This window comes from Leguminivora glycinivorella, chromosome 17 (genome assembly GCF_023078275.1).
Source record: "Leguminivora glycinivorella isolate SPB_JAAS2020 chromosome 17, LegGlyc_1.1, whole genome shotgun sequence".
NCBI lineage: Eukaryota > Metazoa > Arthropoda > Insecta > Lepidoptera > Tortricidae > Leguminivora > Leguminivora glycinivorella.
In genome coordinates this window covers 9,509,111-9,527,993 of record NC_062987.1, presented here as the reverse complement: position 1 = coordinate 9,527,993, position 18,883 = coordinate 9,509,111, and the positions used below count along the sequence as shown (strand labels likewise).

At 40.9% G+C, this 18,883-nt stretch overlaps 2 protein-coding genes across 7 annotated transcripts in view; one reads left to right on the top strand and one right to left on the bottom strand.

Annotated features, from left to right (window-relative positions):
• Positions 1-15,293, top strand: part of LOC125235126 (alpha-actinin, sarcomeric) — a 59,367-nt gene extending 44,074 nt beyond the window's left edge. For 3 of the 6 annotated variants that reach the window (XM_048141562.1, XM_048141565.1, XM_048141566.1), the window contains 15 exons: positions 1,440-1,532; positions 2,503-2,606; positions 3,063-3,189; positions 3,663-3,810; positions 5,364-5,514; positions 5,881-6,066; positions 6,401-6,527; positions 7,367-7,462; positions 8,233-8,421; positions 9,083-9,210; positions 9,717-9,895; positions 10,892-11,014; positions 12,106-12,212; positions 13,558-13,716; positions 14,441-15,293. In XM_048141562.1, coding sequence (XP_047997519.1) covers positions 1,440-1,532; positions 2,503-2,606; positions 3,063-3,189; positions 3,663-3,810; positions 5,364-5,514; positions 5,881-6,066; positions 6,401-6,527; positions 7,367-7,462; positions 8,233-8,421; positions 9,083-9,210; positions 9,717-9,895; positions 10,892-11,014; positions 12,106-12,212; positions 13,558-13,716 — 1,917 coding nt within the window. In that variant the 3' untranslated portion in view covers positions 14,441-15,293. Of the gene's footprint in view, positions 1-489; positions 499-903; positions 990-1,439; positions 1,533-2,502; positions 2,607-3,062; positions 3,190-3,662; positions 3,811-5,363; positions 5,515-5,880; positions 6,067-6,400; positions 6,528-7,366; positions 7,463-8,232; positions 8,422-9,082; positions 9,211-9,716; positions 9,896-10,891; positions 11,015-12,105; positions 12,213-13,557; positions 13,717-14,440 lie in introns of all 6 variants that reach the window. The other 3 variants (XM_048141567.1, XM_048141563.1, XM_048141564.1) reach the window with 3 other exon arrangements.
• A 1,088-nt stretch (positions 15,294-16,381) lies between these two features.
• LOC125235127 (uncharacterized monothiol glutaredoxin ycf64-like) lies at positions 16,382-17,307 on the bottom strand. Its single transcript, XM_048141568.1, has 2 exons — positions 16,948-17,307; positions 16,382-16,690 (listed from the first exon to the last, which is right to left on the bottom strand). Exons 1-2 carry the CDS (start codon positions 17,201-17,203, stop codon positions 16,506-16,508), a joined length of 441 nt encoding a protein of 146 aa, XP_047997525.1. The 5' UTR covers positions 17,204-17,307; the 3' UTR covers positions 16,382-16,505.
• Between the last annotated feature and the right edge of the window lie 1,576 nt (positions 17,308-18,883).

The window sequence follows — 18,883 nt, the reverse complement described above, 5'->3', positions numbered from 1 at the left end:
ATTGCGAAAAAAAATTGTACGGTGCGAACCTCAACGACACATGATCCACAAAGCAGAATATCTGGACATAGTCTAGCCACTGTTATTTAAAAAAAATAAAGTTCAGGATCTGTGTATGGCGGTGATTTAGAATGTGGCATGGTGCTTACTCTAACTCCGACTTTGATGTCGAATTTGACTATCATACACTGTTTATATCGATCTGGTTTAGGCACTGTTCAAACACCACGACTGTCAATTAGACTTTGGCTTATGGCTAATTTTTTTATCTGTTTCTCTTAACCTGCTCGCATCAAAAGTTTACGGCAATCCGGAACGTTGCTCAAAAATGCGTTTTTTTAAATTATATAAATTCACCGCATTCATTCTGCAAGTACCCAATTGAAAAACCACGAAGAGGACTCTTAAAGAATGTATTTTGGCAGCATATTCACCTTTGTTTGTTGAAATCGTACAAAGAGTCATTGAAATATCCTCAAATTAAGCCAGATAGGGGTTGTCCGAAATTTATTTGCTAGACCTTAATGAAAGTACCATAAAGTCCCTAAAATAAAAAAAATAGCAGACCTTCTTATATCAAATAGTGCTTACCAATACCTTCAGATCATACTCTCGGAACATAATAATACCAAATTATGCACATGTCAACATTTAGACGAGGTTTGTTTTGTCTTTATACTTAACGATACAGTCTTTATTTACCTAGTATAGAAAGTTTCGATGAAGTCCGCAAATACATAACTTTCTCAAAATATCAAAAAAATATCAGTAAACGCTTTAAAAAGATGTGTACGCTAAGTCTAACTGCCCAATCAAGCTAAGACATTGTTTCCAAGCAGTTAAAGTGTTAATGACATTCGCATCGCATGAAACTAACCCGTGTGTCGGCGTGCCGCTTGCCAGATCTGCAGAACACTGCCATGCCAGACGAGCGCGCGGTCATGACCTACGTCTCGTCCTACTACCATTGCTTCTCTGGCGCGCAGAAGGTTTGTCTCATCTGTTTTTATTTTTACCTACTTACCTAGATAATGTGAGTCGTGTGAGTAAAACCACAGGCTATTTATATACAGACGTTGCCATCCCATACATTATAATGCGACTAGATGGCACCACTGAAAATGCCTTGTTGCCATCGATAACTTGTAGATGGCGTTATTTCTATAACTTTATTTCTTAATTCTATAACTTAAATTCGTATCCAATTTTCCGAAACGTGAAAAAGCGGCCATGTTGTAGAATCAAAAAATACCTGTCTCCCTAATTACTTGTCGACTTATGTACTTGTAGTCCCGGATTAATTTTATTGTTACTCGCACATCACGAATTCATTACCATTCTTTACTACTCATTTTCGTTCTTTTTTTTGTGTGTTGATAATAGATTTACGATTTACAATACGAACAGGAATAGATATTAACGATTTGTTTTCAATCTAGGCTGAGACGGCCGCGAACCGCATTTGCAAGGTTCTCAAAGTCAACCAGGAGAACGAACGCCTGATGGAAGAGTACGAACGTCTCGCCAGTGATGTAAGTATATCCCTTCACCACTTGACAAATAAAAAATACAACTTGAGTCTAGATAAGAGGAATAGTTATTTGTTATACAAGAGTGCAAAGTTGTATTTTAACGCCGAGTGTGGAATTGAGAAACGAGCAAGTGAAAGGATTCTATAGTTGAACCACGAGCGAAGCGAGTGGTTCGAGAATAGAATCCTGAACTTGCGAGTTTTTTAACACACGAGAAGTAAAATACATTTGCACCCGAGTGTAACACAAAACTTTTCCCCTCACTATAGCGAGGAAAGTACAACGCAAAAAACGCGTTTATCACTGCTTCCAGTAGTTCCACAGGTAATAAATCATCGTCATCACTAGATTCACTCACTTTTATCAATTTTAAAGCAGAAAAAAATACTACATTCAAGGTCAAATTACTTTATCCACTAGTGGATAAAATGCGTTTTTACCCGCTGGTATTAAAGGACACAACACGTGTTTCCGAGCTAGTGAGGGGAAAAAATAATTATATACTAGATAAAAAGTAAATTTGCTTTTGTAGGTATGTCCGGATATCCTCCTCTGCAGGTCAGAATTCTCAACCAATTCTCGTGAAATTTTGTGACCACATCCTATGACTCAATAATAATTTTTTTGACGATTCAGACTTTGAAAATTGATCAAAATAACCTAGTTAAAAAATGTTAAAATTGTATGTCAAAATAAGATTCAAGACTTGATGGACAGTCAAATCCAAGCGAGTATACGTTAGTATCGAATTTACAAATTTTCTTTTTGTAAACGCTGTCTATGCCAAGATGTCAACATTTGGGCGTTCCATATTTAGGCGACTATACGACTATAGTCGCGTTTCGTTCGTGAACGATTAACTTTACTTATCGAAGCGATTGGCATGTTGGCTACTCAGCCGAACTTCCGGTTAATTGCGTATATATACTTTTTTGCCAGCTTCTCATCATAATATGTTTGAAATCCTCAGCTTCTGGAATGGATCCGCCGCACCATGCCGTGGCTGAACAGCCGCCAGACGGACAACTCTCTCGCCGGCTGCCAGAAGAAACTGGAGGACTACCGTACTTACAGGTGCGCTGCTACATTCTTCTTCTTTTCTGAGTTTATTTGACACAGATTGATGTAAAGACAAACCTCCGGTATAACCTCCTGACCGATAAAGACGTAATTCACCGACATCACGCGGCAACGATTAGGTACAGTCCAATAAAAAGTTTTGGCAATCCCACAATTCGGGCAGTTACAGATGATTGACTTACCAGTCTTACCACCCAGAAGCGTTTTTCGAACTAATTCCGACGCGTGTCTCTCTCTCTGTAACGTCTCTGCTCGCTTTTATAGTTCTTTATCAACTGTGGACCAGGATCTGTGTCAACGTCAACTGTCCTCAGGCCCCGTAGCCGAATGCAATCTATCTCTATCGCTCTTGTGTATCGGTGTGACGGACTGAAATGCCATTCGGCTACGGGACCTGTATCAATATGTACCTATATATTATATTTTCAAACGTGTGGTTTACTTTTCCAGGCGTAAGCACAAGCCGCCCCGCGTGGAGCAGAAGGCCAAGCTCGAGACCAACTTCAACACGCTGCAGACCAAGCTGCGCCTCAGCAACCGCCCCGCCTACATGCCCACCGAGGGCAAGATGGTTTCCGTAAGTAATTTATTTTATATCTATTATTCATCTAATAGAAGAGACGAGCCAATTTGGTTGACACTCAAATTAGGATCTACCAGACCCACTCAGAGCGAAGCACGCCGCGATGCAATGAAAATGTCCATTATAGACATGCCTCAGTCGAGGCAGTGCATGCGTTTTGCTCGGTCGAGCAACATGCCTCGGCCGAGGCACGTCTATATTGGACATTTTCAGCGTGAGCACATTGCTTCGCTCTGTTTCGGCCCGGCTTATTACCAATTTTTTCCCGGTGTACCTACTGTGCTAAACTGTTTAGGAGTTGTTTCTGTTACTGTGAAGATTTACCTTCACCGCCACTTTCTGTCGCGGTTATGCTGTTTATTTTGCAAGTTCAATTCGTGTCAAAGATCACCTGAACCATAGTCTCTTCCACAAAAAGAAACCCTTCGCATTCCGAATAATCTTCAGAAAGAATTCTAAACTTGCAGGACATCGCCGGAGCCTGGAAGGGCCTGGAGATCGCGGAGAAGGCGTTCGAGGAGTGGCTGCTGAGCGAGATGATGCGCCTGGAGCGTCTCGAGTACCTCGCGCAGAAGTTCAAGCACAAAGCCGACATCCACGAGGACTGGACCCGAGGTAACACCAACGCTCACCTCAACTTGACCTTCGTAGAAAACTTTTGGACTATACGGGGTATAATTTAGGACAAAAAAATAAAAAGTCGTATCCCCAAGACCGTGGCTCCTAGGACCCACGTCCCAAGTACGAAAAAGAAGGAGATGATACCACAAACCCCCCAAAACATTTTGTCGGGTCGTGTGCCACACACCCTGCATTCTAAGTTTGATATAATCACTGAGGTCGCCGATCCCAAATTCAAAATGCACAACAAAATGCTCAGTCTAGTCCAGTCTAGTCTCAAAATGTTCAAATCATCACTAGATTGCTATGTTCTTATCCAGCATCCAAAGTAAAAAGACCAGAATTAACAAGAAGAAAATAACGTAAACTGTAAATAGCAATAGTTAGGTATGCGCAATTTTTTTTTTCGCTTTTCTACACAAACATTGGGTGCGTCAGAATATATAACGGGAAACCATCATGCTTGTTACTGGAACTTCGTCTTAAAATAATTGGAACAATATCAGCATCCTGGCTGATGTGTAATAGGAATCATTTTTCCGACACCACAGACCGCAAGTAGCAACGAAGCACATTGTTCTGTCCGACTTTTAAAATGTTTGGTCGCGACTGTCCTATTTCTGCCCAAACACGAATCTGTCATAAAAAGAATCTGCCCAAACCAGAATCTGTCCTTAACCGAATAAAGGAGCAGTTTACTGTGCCTTAATCGCAAGCCACTAAAATCATTTTCAGCAGATATCTCCTGAAATAAGAACAAGATGTCAAAATCGCTAGACATGACAATTGTTTTCATTGTCGCCGATGTTGCAACCAGCCGTATTGTCCGCATTCTAGTTTAACCATCTCCGAGACGATGCCAACTAGGTCAGCCGTTCAATTAGTAAATACTAAATAGAACTTAGTCGCCGGCAGAAATGAAAGTTAGAGATAATTAAATTTACGTAAGAAATTGGTTCGTTAAATTCATAAAATTGTAATAAATGACCGACAATAATTTAAAACTATACATACCTTTCGAATAGGTACAAAAAAAGCGTAGTATTTAGATACTATGTACTTAGAGACCTTTTGTTAAAATCAGATTAAAAATGAAGAACATAGTGGGTACCTAAGTATACCTACAAAGAAATACTTATATCGTAGGAAATTAAACCCTCCGACGCCGACAGCGGGGAAAATAGGTAGTGGATTCTCGTAATAAATTGATTATAGATCAAACATGAAAACTGTGTTTCAAACATAAATGAAAAATGATATTGAATGTAAGAACCTAAACTAATTTTAGCTAAAAAATACTACTTTTTATCTTCTTAACCGTTTTTGTGCGGATGACACGAAGCGTGTCATCACAGTTTTTTTGCGTGTGGCGTATGACACGCGAGGCGTGTCATTTTAAAATCGACTAGTTGTTCTCCGCCACAGCGTAAAGTTTTCGAAAATGGAACACGCAACAAATCGGTTAATTCGGTTCAACATCCATTAACCTACTTAATTGAATGTGTCAATTATTGAAAACCATGCCTTCAAAGCCCCAACTCTTCCAGGCAAGGAAGAAATGCTGCAGTCCCAGGACTTCAGGCAGTGCAAGCTGCAAGACATCAAGGCCCTCAAGAAGAAGCACGAGGCGTTCGAGTCCGACCTCGCCGCGCACCAGGACCGCGTCGAACAGATCGCCGCCATTGCGCAGGAACTCAAGTAAATTACTTATGTATTTACTAGCTTTTGCCCGCGGCTTCGCTCGCGTTAAGCACTAAAATTGCGGAATGCTCCATAGAAACTTCCAACCCCCATTTTAGGGAAGTGGGGGGTTATAAAGAAACAAAAAGTAGCCTGTGTCGCTCTCCGTCCGTTCAACTGTCTCCACTTAGAAAATCACGTCAATTCGTCGCTCCATTTTACCGTGAAAGACGGACAAACAAACAGACACACACTTTTCCATTATAATACTCCTGTTAGTAAATATGGATTACGTGAATACAAACCCGTGCAGCTGCAAGGCATCAAGGTGCCATATTGGCATAACAAAAATAGCCAGCATCTAACGACATGACTTACTTCCAGCACCCTAGAGTACCACGAGGTGGCTTCAGTGAACGCTCGCTGCCAGCGCATCTGCTCGCAGTGGGACCGCCTTGGGGCGCTGACGCAGCGTCGGCGTCAAGCCCTGGACGACGCTGAGCGCGTGCTGGAGCAGATCGACCTGCTGCACCTCGAGTTCGCCAAGCGTGCTGCGCCGTTCAACAACTGGTGAGTTGTGGTACATCTGTAGTGGGATCGTCTCGGCGTGACGCAGCGTCGGTGTCAAGCTCTGGACGACGCAAAGCGCGTGCTGATTTTGTTAACAATTTGGCCGCCAAAGTCGCCATTAACACACTTTGCTACACTCCTAAACTAAATAAAGGTTTACGATACACCTGGCCATGAAACGTTTAGGTATTTTCTGTCATATTTCTTTGGTTTGGATGAACACCCGTAACAAGTACTTAACCCGTTGATCATCAAAGATGTCAATTGACTCTCGCGGCTACAGAAATCAACCTTTGTGTTTTTGTTTCTTGACCAATAATGAACATGTTTCCAGGCTTGACGGCACGCGCGAGGACCTGGTGGACATGTTCATCGTGCACACCATCGAGGAGATCTCCGGCCTCATGGACGCGCATGCGCGCTTCAAGGCCACGCTGGGCGAGGCCGACAAGGAATATCAGGTAAAAACTTGCCAACAGGCAAAAAAGGCATATTTCATATAGGTATATGAATCATAATACATATGTGTGCACGGGAAAACGTCTCACTTTGTCGATTGCTATAAAGCCGTTTTGTCAGTTTATTCATATAAAGAAACAAGTAGGTAAATCTCGCCTTAATGGTAATCGACAAAGTGGGATGTTTTACTAAACACACTCACATTTTCTGCGCTGTAGAAAATAAACTCAAAAACCCATATAGCTTCTAGGTATATAAATGAGAAAAGAAAATTACAAAACGTGCAAAAGGCAGGACTAAATTAGGCGACAGAAAAATATTGTTCGTAGAGTCCCTCCACGCGGAAGAAGTGAAACTTCGTAATGTGTTTTGTTTTTCAAAATTCGAGTTGGCAACACTGAGCGTTTAACGCTGTTAGTTGGAAGTCGCATTAGAAGGTTCACTTCAATAAGCAATTCAATTATCGTAATGCTCCTTAGCCAATATTACGCGTGTAGCCAATACGACGACCGGTCTGGCTCAGTCGGTAGTGACCCTGCCTGCTGAGCCGTGGTCCTGGGTTCGAATCCCGGTAAGGGCATTTATTTGTGTGATGAGCACAGATATTTGTTCCTGAGTCATGGGTGTTTTCTATGTATATAAGTATGTATTTATCTGTTTAAGTATGTACCTATATCGTCGCTTAGCACTCATAGTACAAGCTTTGCTTAGTTTGAGGCTAAGTTGATCTGTGTAAGGTGTCCCCAATATTTATTTATTTATTTATTTTATTTATTAACATCGTTTCGTACACAGGCGTGCAATTGTTATGTATTGTAATTATAAAATGTGTATATTTCAGGCGATAGTGAACTTGGTGCACCAGGTGGAATCCATCGTAAAGCAACACCAGATCCCCGGCGGACTCGAAAACCCCTACACCACCCTCACCGCACACGTGAGTTACAATCCTCTATCAGAATCAGCAAAATAAAACAATCAGAAGTATAATATTCTTACGAGAGATGTCGCTACAGGTCCTATTGACCTATATGGTGGAAAATTTCACTGACTATGGTTGAGGTCTTAGCTCAAGTGGCAGAGCGCTGGAGTATCGATCCAGTTGCCGTGAGTTCAAGTCACAAACAACTTCACACAAGGCAGTAATTTTCCACTTTATAGAACCTTTCTAGACTTTCTAGTGTTAGATACGGTTCGTAGGATTATTTGTGATTATCCATACTAATATCCATACTAATATTATAAATGGGAAAGTGTGTGTGTCTGTTTGTTTGTCCGTCTTTCACGGCAAAACAGAGCGACGAATTGACGTGATTTTTTAAGTGGATATAGTTGGAGGGATGGAGAGTGACATAGGCTACTTTTTGTATCTTTCTAACGCGAGCGAAGCCACGGGAAATAGGTAGTAATAAATAAATTATTTGCAAGTATTTAAGTATAATATGACGTACTTTGAACCTTGATGTCTAATTGCAAATGTACGATTATGATTAATCACTTATGATTTTATTAGGTATAATGTATTTAACGCATTCGCTGCCAGACAAAAAATGGAGCACTACGTCAGAAACTTTTAATTTATATAACCGCCCGCTTGTATGGCGATAACCCGTCCAGTGGGTCGTCTGGCATTTGAGCAAAGGTCACGAGTGTCCAAAAAACGAGTTCTTGGTTGCGAAAGAGTTAAATATTGTTTGATGTATCCAGGAGCTGAACCGCAAGTGGTCGGACGTGCGACAACTCGTGCCGCAGCGCGACGGCACGCTGGCGGCCGAGCTGCGCAAGCAGCAGAACAACGAGACGCTCCGCCGGCAGTTCGCCGAGAAGGCCAACGCCGTCGGGCCCTGGATCGAGCGCCAGATGGACGCCGTCACCGCCATCGGCATGGGCCTGCAGGTACTAAAACTAGAGAGTTATCACTATAACACAACCTACATTGGACAACTAAGTAGGGCCCGTTTAGACGGTACGAGAACTCGTATACGAGTTTCATTACATTGCGTATTTGATTGGTGCGCTGAGTTGTTTGTAACCTCAACAGTCCGTAATGTATCTAAAAGCCGTCTAATCCAGCCCTTTTGCGTCTCTCTAAGTCACGTAGGTAACTCTCTCTCACTAGACTATGTACTTTAATGAATACCCTAAACGATACCCTAAGCTCCATAGTGCTAACAATTCTGATTCACCACACCCCTGAAGCAATAAGGTAAGGTGGGGCAAGACAATCACGGGGGGAAGACTATCACAGTGTAATATCTCGTTAAACGTAACGGCCTTCTCTAGATTGCTCTGTCGGTAAAGTAGCTTAAACACTCAAAAAGTTAGATTTAAAAAACGTCCTTTGATACACGAAATGGTCAGTATGAGATTACACGAATGCCTTTTGGACTGAAAATGCACCATGGGCCACATAAAATCGATTAAAGTAAAACTTTAACCGTTGCGCGTTGTTCTATGAAAAAAATGAATGTTTGCGAGATAGTTTCACAGACATTTACCTACCGGTTAAATTAATATGATTGGGAAGTGAGTATCTAATTGAACGTTCCGCTTCTAGGGCTCGCTAGAAGACCAGCTTCGACGACTGAAGGAGTACGAGGCGGGCGTGTACGCGTACAAGCCGCACATCGAGGAGCTCGAGCGCATCCACCAGGCCGTACAGGAGGGCATGATCTTCGAGAACAGGTACCTTTCTTGAGGACTTAATGCCAACGTCACAGCCGCTTACGCATCGACAGGGAGGGCTGTAGTGGCGTGACAGAGCAAGACTGCGTTTTGATCGCCATGTAGCGTCAGTGATTTCATTGTCACTTTGGCTAAGCCAGGAGCAGATCAAGGGGAGGGCACCTAGGCCTTGCCTAGAAATTGACCATGCTTCCCTCGAGCCACTTGGCCATCGTCACAGAAGAGCATCATTAGGTCCTCTTCTTACTAGTTATTTAGATCCTCAAATTATTGTCTACAAGGAAGGTCGCAAAAATATCTTCTTATTTGTAGAGTCATAAGAGTGTCTCACATATAGTTGAGACCTTTAAAGAATAAAATGATATTGCAGATGACCGTAGGCTTGCCAATTTCAATGTGGACCTACATGCAGTAGGTACTAAGATAAGATCCAGCGAAAACACGAATAGCTAATGATGTCGTCCAACTACTATCAACTTTACATATAACCCATAATATTATCTCAGGTACTCACAATACACAATGGAGACCCTCCGCGTGGGCTGGGAGCAGCTGCTGACGTCCATCAACCGCACCATCAACGAGGTCGAGAACCAGATCCTCACCCGCGACTCCAAGGGAATCACGCAGGAACAGCTCACAGAGTTCCGCGCTTCCTTCAACCACTTCGACAAGAACCGCACTGGTGAGAAAATACACTGTTTATTTTTTAGAATAATAGTCAATGTTGCTTCGTCTTTGGACCGCGATAACTTTAACTTCGTGTATTTGGGCCGTGTGGGTCGGGCTTCGCCCTGAACTATGAAGCGGGAGGGCACCCTCATACTTCATGGCGACCCTGCCTGGATAACGCGCAACAAGTCAAAGCGCCCATCATACTTCAGCCCTTCTTATGTTAGAGGTCGCTGTAGGAAGAACTAAGACTGCATACATCGGGCTTCATCTTTTATCTTATACTTTTAAACGAGCAATTCTTGTATATTTATTTATTTATTTATTTATTTATTTATATATATATTTATTTACACTGACGATCTCGGAAACCGCTCTAACGATTTCGCAGAAATTTGTTATGTGGGGGTTTTTGGGGGTGAAAAATCGGTCTAACTTATCCTTAGGTCCCGGAAAACGCGAATTTTCGAGTTTTCATGCGTTTTTCTTCGCGCGCCATCTCGTGTGCAGTAGTTGTACTGTTAAGACAGAATTCTTTCGGTCGATGTAAGTAATATTTATTGCAAACACTAGATGGCGACACAGGTCAAGGCTAAAACGAATAGAAAATACACTATTTGAGTTTTTGTGGCGAAATGCGCGCCATCTCGTGTGGAGTAGTTGTGTTGTTAAGGCTGAGAATTCTTTCGCTCGATGTAGGTACTATTCATCTTTGAACTAGATGGCGACACATGTCAAGGATACGAAACAGAACCGAGCGAAGCTCGGTTGCCCAGATATAATAATATATTTTCCACAATTGTCCTTAAAAGTATTTGTGAAAGGGGTGAGCAGAGCACATAAAACTGATCAAGTTTCTGTGCCACTTTTAGTAATTTATGGGATGAAAGAAATCGAAATAGTCACATTGAACATACAGAATTGATCCGATATCCCTCAGTCGACTTCTACAGCACCCACAACCTTATCATCGAATCGAATTCATAATATCTAAATTGGTTTGTTCCAGGCCGCCTCGCCCCCGAGGAACTCAAGTCGTGCTTAGTGTCGGTCGGCTACAGCATCGGCAAGGACAGGCAAGGCGAGCTCGACTTCCAGCGCATCTTGGCCGTCGTCGACCCCAACAACACAGGTATAACCTTATACAAACGCCTTTAGAACAGGATCTGCGACGCCAAACGCCGCAAAAATGCTATCTCTATCGCTCTTGCGTATTGGCGCGACAGAGCCAGACTGCATTTCTGCGGCGTTTGGCGTCGCAGAAATGCCATTCGGTTACGGGGCCTGTTCACTATCAGAAGCTCGACTTCCAACGCATCTTGGCCGTCGTCGACCCCAACAACACAGGTAACGGCGACCTACTGTGGAGTAAGAGTTCAATAGAAGCGTAGCAAAGCCAAAGAAAGCAGGCAGGCAAGTATGGTCGCGCGATAAATGATAAAACATCTGGCCGCCCCTATCGCAGTGAAAGGGACGGCCTGATGTTTTATCATTTATCGCGCGACCATACTTGCCTGCCAGATTGAGGACCTTTTATACAATATTCAACAATATCCATTGTTGATACTCAAGTGAAATTTTAAGCGAGAGCTACAACTATGTAAAATTGTAAATATTTCCAAACTAAAGTGTCATTTTTCATTGGTACTAGCAATCTCGTCCTTATGGTAAGCGACAATGTAGTACCTTTGACTAGGCGTCAACACAAATATGCAAAACAAAATTTGGCAACAACATTGCACTTATCACATATCAGTAGATGTGTACCTAACAGATAGACAGCCATAACAAAAGTTGGATGTTGCTGCCAAGTCATACCGTCTCCGAAAAGGGTAATCATACAACTAAATATGTAGGAAAATAGGGCTTAATTGCAAGGGGCACTAAAGTCACATTTTGTTCCTTACTGAAGGGTTTTACGTTTTACTGTCTCTTTTCTACAAAACAACAAACTATTATTAGCAAAATTAGCTTAGATTATACAACTACGAACGCAACTCCATTTTATCTCCTCAGTTATTTGCATTCTGCGCAGAATGTTACTTACTTTCATTCCTTACTGTCACCCCTTAGCTATCCTTTCTACATCTCACACAGGATTCTTATCCTTACTCTTTCCATTACAACATTCAAAACAAACAGTTATATTACACACCTTTTATGTTAATAAATACTACATTTCTGAAAATTATATGAACTAATCTGATGTGTATTTGTTTTTAGGTTACGTATCGTTTGATGCGTTCCTGGACTTCATGACCCGGGAATCCACAGACACAGACACCGCTGAGCAGGTCATCGACAGCTTTAGGATCTTAGCTGGTGACAAGGTGAGTCAACATAATCAAATAATTAGGTACAATGCCATAAAAGTTTACCGAGAATAACCTAGACTTTTGACCAAATTAGAGTGAAGAAATGTTTCAGATTTTCAAAATATAAAACAAATCTCGCAACATGTACTTACTCGCCTATATGCTTATTTCTCGTTTGGGTAACGCATAATAAATAATATTAGGTAGTCACAATAGTTTAACGTAGGTATGTATGATATTTATACACCCACTTCAAAACAAACTCTTGGGCCAATGTCTTGTTGAAGTAAATACAAAATCTAAAACAGAACCAGGTACCTATAACCAAACTATAACATAATAACTTTGTAGGAATATCTGTTATGATTTACCTACAACCGAACGAGTTGCCGCGCCAAAGCTTGCGTTTGTTCTTTGACGTCAGTAATTGAAATAAATAATACATCGACCGGCCGTTGGCGATGACAGTCAATCAGTAAAATCAGTTTGAGCGCTTACGGACGCTCGACTCGAACCGACGAATCTCGCGCCAAACGTTTCGAACCGAGGAATCTCGCGCCAAACGAATGTCGCGTACGGAGTTCGAAAACGCGTGTGTTTCGAGTGCATTTCGTATTTCTTCGCCCCCTCCCCCACCTCCGCCGCCGCCGCCACCACCCCGGTTTCATCGTCAAATTGACGACAAAAGTGTGTTACTGAACGTTAAAGCGAGTGAACTTCAAGAAAGAGGTTGCGTCATTATCATTGCAGGTAAAAATAACTCGCGCGCGTCGACATGTAAGTAGGTACGCTGCAACGTGAAAATGTAGGGCAACGGAAAATAATTAAGCGAAGTACGTTTTAGTGTAATCATCAGTTAATTTCGGCGTGTGATTTGGTTTTGCGATGTTTGGCGATGATCGATTTAATGGAATTCGAATAGGTTAAGCAGTCCAACGCTAAAGTATGCCAAGTTTGACACAAGTTTACCTATGTCACCAAAGATTTCACAAGTATGGATTAGGCAGTTAATAATTTGGACTAAACATGCTCGTTTAATGCGCCTGTTAGGTACAATAGTGTGCTATTCTTTGGCTACGGCTGCATAAATATGTGAAAAGTTCTTAAGGCTGCAGAGCCTTACAAATATATGCATTTACAGGTGCCTGAACGCTACAATGTGATTGGTCCATGAGTTCGCATCACGCTCACGATTGGTAGCATACAGCAAGCTTAGCTCGTATTCGGGCACAGGTGATAGTAGGTCTACCGCTGTCCTGGCACCATTTTTGGTGTCCGTTGCCCATATGACACAGCTTTAGCTAGCCGTTTCGTCCATTGAGTTTCCTTGACAGTACATTAACTGAATGGCCATTTTCAGCCGTACATCACCGCGGAAGAGCTGCGACGCGAGCTGCCGCCCGACCAGGCGGAGTATTGCGTGGCGCGCATGCCGCCGTACCGCGCCGGCGGCGCCCCGCCCGGCGCGCTCGACTACATGGCCTTCTCCACCGCGCTCTACGGCGAGACCGACCTCTAGGTGCGTACTACACGCTGTATCGCGTACAGTAGACGGCCATAAAGAATGCACATCGATCTTTAGAAAGAGACAACGTCACATAAGCAAGAAGGAGACACCGCTCTACGAAGACGAAAAACCGATGTGCATTCTTTATGACCGTTTAAGTAGTAGGTACTACAAGATTCAGTACTGAGATATATACTACGCATCACATCACATATTAGGTACATTCTTCTTCATTACTTTGTCAATAACCCACGTGAGCGCAAGCTACCAACGACCTACAGACAAGCTACCGACGGAACGTCAAACGTTATGGCCCCTTAAAAATGCTGGTAGCGTCATCAAAAGTTCTCTATTGAATCCAAGATACTTCTAACTAGAGTAACTTTAACCTTGTACTATTATATATTCTGTGCTTTAACTAAGACTAGGCATTTATCTACAATTCTTATAAAATATATAAGATTATTCATCAGGGCCAGGAACCCTCATCTAAGAAAAGTTTGGAAAAATAATCTTGCCGTTTCATTTCTCCACATCCGTTCTATTTCTAGACTGTGGAAATGAATGACCTAGACTTTTCTACTGGCGGTAATCTATGAAATTTTTAGTGGCACTTCCAACAAATTTTCTGGCCTACTTCCAACTTGGTCCAGTGCCTAAAATTGGTCTATTAATAATAAATTCTCATATATATATTATATACTCTTATATTCTGGATACTAAATTGTGTTGTCAGGCGCAGGTCGGAGTCGCCATGGTCACCTCAGCGGGAGCAGCCACAGGACGCCGCCGCGCCGGCGCGGACCAGAGTGTTTTCCTTACGCTGGCGGCGCGCCCTATTCCGCCAACGTAACGCAAACATCTGCTGCCGACACCTAATATTTAATGCAGTCCTGTATAAACCTAAGTATGTGCAATGTTCAAACCAAAAATGCCATTAACTTTCACGCCGTTACACTCTTCTCCCTAAGGACTACTGGAAACTTTTGGCTCAAATCAGAGAATTCATCTGTAGAATACGTTTTCGACATCTCTATTTATACACTAGTGTTAGGTATTTTTAACTTTTATATGAAATTCTCAGGGAAGTCACAAAACATTTATTTGTAAGATGGAAATGGTGCTAATGTTAGGCTTGACTAATGTGTGACACCAAAATAAGACTCATTCACGTTGTGAGAATGTTTTTGTTATATTTTTTTATTTATAAGCAAAAAATTATTTATACAAGTTCATTTTAATTACTGCCATTAGTAATGTATAGTACTTCGATGGTAGGTACGTAAAGTTTTAAGCTATCTAAATTACATGCAGGGAAGTGTCACACAAATTATTTATATCATAGATTGCCATAGCTTGCCTGCATCTATTTATTTATCATTTTTATATGATTATCGTTTTTGAGAGTATTTTTATGCGAGTACTCTAAATAAATGATCTGCCATATTTGTCTTTTAATAATGACTGTGTTGATAATCCAACCAATATCGTATGAGAAAGATTGGCACAGTAAACAAGAATGAATTATGTGCCCAAAAAGTATACTAACTCGAATGTACAGCTAATTTAATAAAAAGCTCTTAAACACATTGTTTCTTTTTATTCTCTAATTGAGACTATCACCTACATGACTTTTTCATAAGATGGTGTTAAAAGACCTGTGCACATTTTCTGATTCCCCAAATGTTCAATGCTAAAAGTAAAAAAGAATAAGTGGCACAGACTTAACACCATTTAGGGCCCGTTGCATCAAACCATCTGTCACCGTCAAAGCGTTCGTTAAATTTTATTGTATCGGAAATTCCATAGACGTCTGCTGTGTAACATTGATGTGTCTGTCAAATGTGGTTGATGCAACTGGGCCTTAGTGTAAGAGATACGTTACCATTTACCAACTGTTTTGAGACTTGAGACCCATGTAAAAGGAACAAATTGTAACCAACAAAGAACTATTCCATGGAAACCAGCTTGGCAAAGAAGTTATTTTCAAAAAAGATAACAACCTGAAGAGAATACTTCGCCTTACATAGCCATTTTTTAAGTTTTTACAGTTCATACGGCGCTATATTACTGCACTAGTTAGGTAATGAGGTCATGTACTGTAAAACATTGTAAGATAAATGTGCGTAGAGGGAATTCGTAACTCTTCTCGGTTTAAAACACTCCCTTCAGTCAAGCTTTAATTTATCACCACTCATTTTGAATTCCCTCTTTTCTGCACTTGTAGCGTAATGTACTATTTTGCTGCCTTTGATACCCATTGTGAGGAGGATTGTCTTTCATTACATTTAACTATACACATACCTATTGGTCGTTTTGACCCGAAGAAGACAACGTCCAGCAGCACATGAATCATGATAGAACTGATAGACCCTGGGTGCTGCATTCAGTGGTGTTTAGTTGATCTAAAACAACAACGCGAGACGGGTGTGTGGACGCAGGATGTGGTGGGTAACTTGAGGCCTATACAATATGCTTCTTTCTGTATTTTGGACCACAAGATATATATTTTTCACATGTGATATGCACTTTGAAAAATAGCCCTACATTACAATTACTTCTAGGGTTTGTGGTGTAGATACACGCAATGTCATGTCTAATAAAGACTTACTTACAATTTCAATTCCACACTTTCCTGAAACCATGTATCTGAGTGGAGCTAAATAATACAACTATATAGCATTAATATCTATTACATATGTCAGTCACAACAAGTGAGATAATCAATAATGATAAATTAAAACAATAGGTATAACATCTTTGAGGACCTTATAAATTATACTACATAGAGAATTACAAAATCACTTAGCTTCTTCCTTTTTGTTCTCTTCGGCTGTCAGAAGAGCACTTTTAATGCCAACTTTCTTCAATTCTTCGACAAGTTCTCCGGATTGATGCATTTGCAACATGATGTCACAGCCTCCTACAAACTCTCCATTGATGAAGACTTGTGGAATTGTAGGCCAGTTGGAGTAGTCTTTTATGCCTGAAATTTAAAACAACGCTATTTATAATACATGAAACTACAATAAACAAAATAAATGAAACAAATATTTACAACTTATTAGTAGTGAAATTTTTCATAAGATTCCTAGTTTTAAGATAAAAATATTGCAAACTGAGTGAAAAGTTGATCTGTATATGTATTATGAAAAATAACAGTTATACTTAAGGCTTACTTCACACCTGTGTAAAGTAAGAAATCTGTCAAGAGTTACACAACTGAACTGAATAATTTCTAACCCTGTCGAATATCTTCGTTCGCGAGAACATCGTGGCTGTCGTACGGCACCGCGTGCATCCGCATTATCTGCACAACAGCGTTACTGAATCCGCATCTCGGCGCATCAGGAACTCCTTTCATGAAGACTACCACTTTATTGTTTTTCACAATTTTATCAATTTTTTCCTTAACTCCGGCATCCGCAAAAGAACGACATGATATTTTTAAAGCATTATTATATAATGGCATAACACTTCTTCTAAATAAGACGTTCATTTTGTAAGGAATTATAATTTAATAATGTTTTAAACGAAATTATTTTAGAAGAAAACAATTGAGAGTTTTTTAGGTTAGCAATGACAGTGACATTTCACATTCACAATTGAATGCAAAAGTGAATGACTTAATAAACTGTTCCGATTTATGCATGATAACTTATTTCAAAAAAAATGTAGACTTTCGTTACTTTTGACGTGATAACGTCTAATAACTCGTTACTACGGGCTGCATGCACGAAAAAGATGACGTCATTGTCCCGTTCCCCAAGGCCAGCAAGCGAGAGCGCGGCACGAAAGGTGGTTTGTGTATGGACCATTTTCAGGCACACGCTAGCCGTTCCGCCGGCGTAACAAGTAGCAGAGGAGAGGGCCGCGAAACGCCTGCCTGTATAGTCGCGCGGCACGTACTGCTTTTCTGAGTATTACGTAATACGTAGTAATTTATTAGTACTAGTGATCTTTTTTGTTTCTGTTTTATAATATTGGTAATGGTGGATATTAGTGACAACATACATACATATAATCACGCCTATATCCCCTGCGGGGTAGACAGAGCTTGCATTTATGTGACTACACTACAAAGTACGTATATGTATTTTATACCTACCTGCCTAAAGTCTAGGGAAGGTAAAAAAGTAAATGACCATTTTATAAAAGTAAATCATAAAATTCATAAAATATTTTTGCATTTTATTTCATTGGGCCGACCGACCGGCGCGGCGACCTTAAGTGCGTTTTCACATTATCCAATCCGATATCGGATGTCGGACCGATATCCCATACATTACAGGCGCCATCTTGGATTTTTTCTATTGAAACCCTTCCGACATCCGATATCGGATCGGATAAATTTAATGTGAAAACGGCCTAACGTATTAATCACACCGGCCGCAGTCATCGCGCCTAGCATAAAAGATACACGTGAACTCAAATGTTTATAAAGTGAGTGAAATGTTATTGTGATTTTCATGTGTGTTCAATACAATTGCGGCAATATAGATAAGTAATTCTTGCATTTGAATATCTCATCGTTTAATCTATACCTCAGAATATATAATAGTACAAGTACAGAAGGCCCACTGCTTTGATGTTCACGAAATGCCGCCTTTTGAATGCCTACAAAATTCTAACAAAGAAACGAGCCGCACGTGCGCAGCGTCGGACGATAGGGTTGCCTATGAATTAAAACGATTTAATACTCAGATAAAATGCTATTATATTCAAGTCTTGGGTACTTTCTAGGTATATACATGTACAGTATTTATTATATATTATTGTTGAAATCCCAACATCACAAGCCTTATTGAACTTTTCCGTGTAATATTGTCCTATTTTATTCATGATGTTTATTTAACTAAGCATTATAAGCCATTCACTTTAAAAGAAGCTTTAAAAAAGTCGCGACGTAAAGTAACAATAGAAAGTGGGAACGTGAGTTCCGTGAAAACGCACCGCGCGCCACTCATTATTAGGCCGCGAACTCGCGGCCGCAAGCATGTACTTTGTAGCGCGGCGATAGAATCGCGGAGTGAGCCGCCCCTGTCTATACTACTGTAATGTTTGACGTTATCACGTCAAACTACCGTCCGTAAACCGACTTTACAGACAACCAACTTTTTTTATTTAAGATTTAACTTAGAACATTTGTTACTAAAATTCGGTTTTTAGTGTGTTAAAC

Coding starts and splice junctions, on each gene's coding strand:
- LOC125235127 (XM_048141568.1), bottom strand. CDS start 17,203: ATGAACGTCTTATTTAGAAGAAGTGTTATGCCATTATATAATAATGCT. Junction 16,691..16,947: donor GAACGAAGATATTCGACAGG/GTTAGAAATTAT, acceptor TTTAAATTTCAG/GCATAAAAGACTACTCCAAC.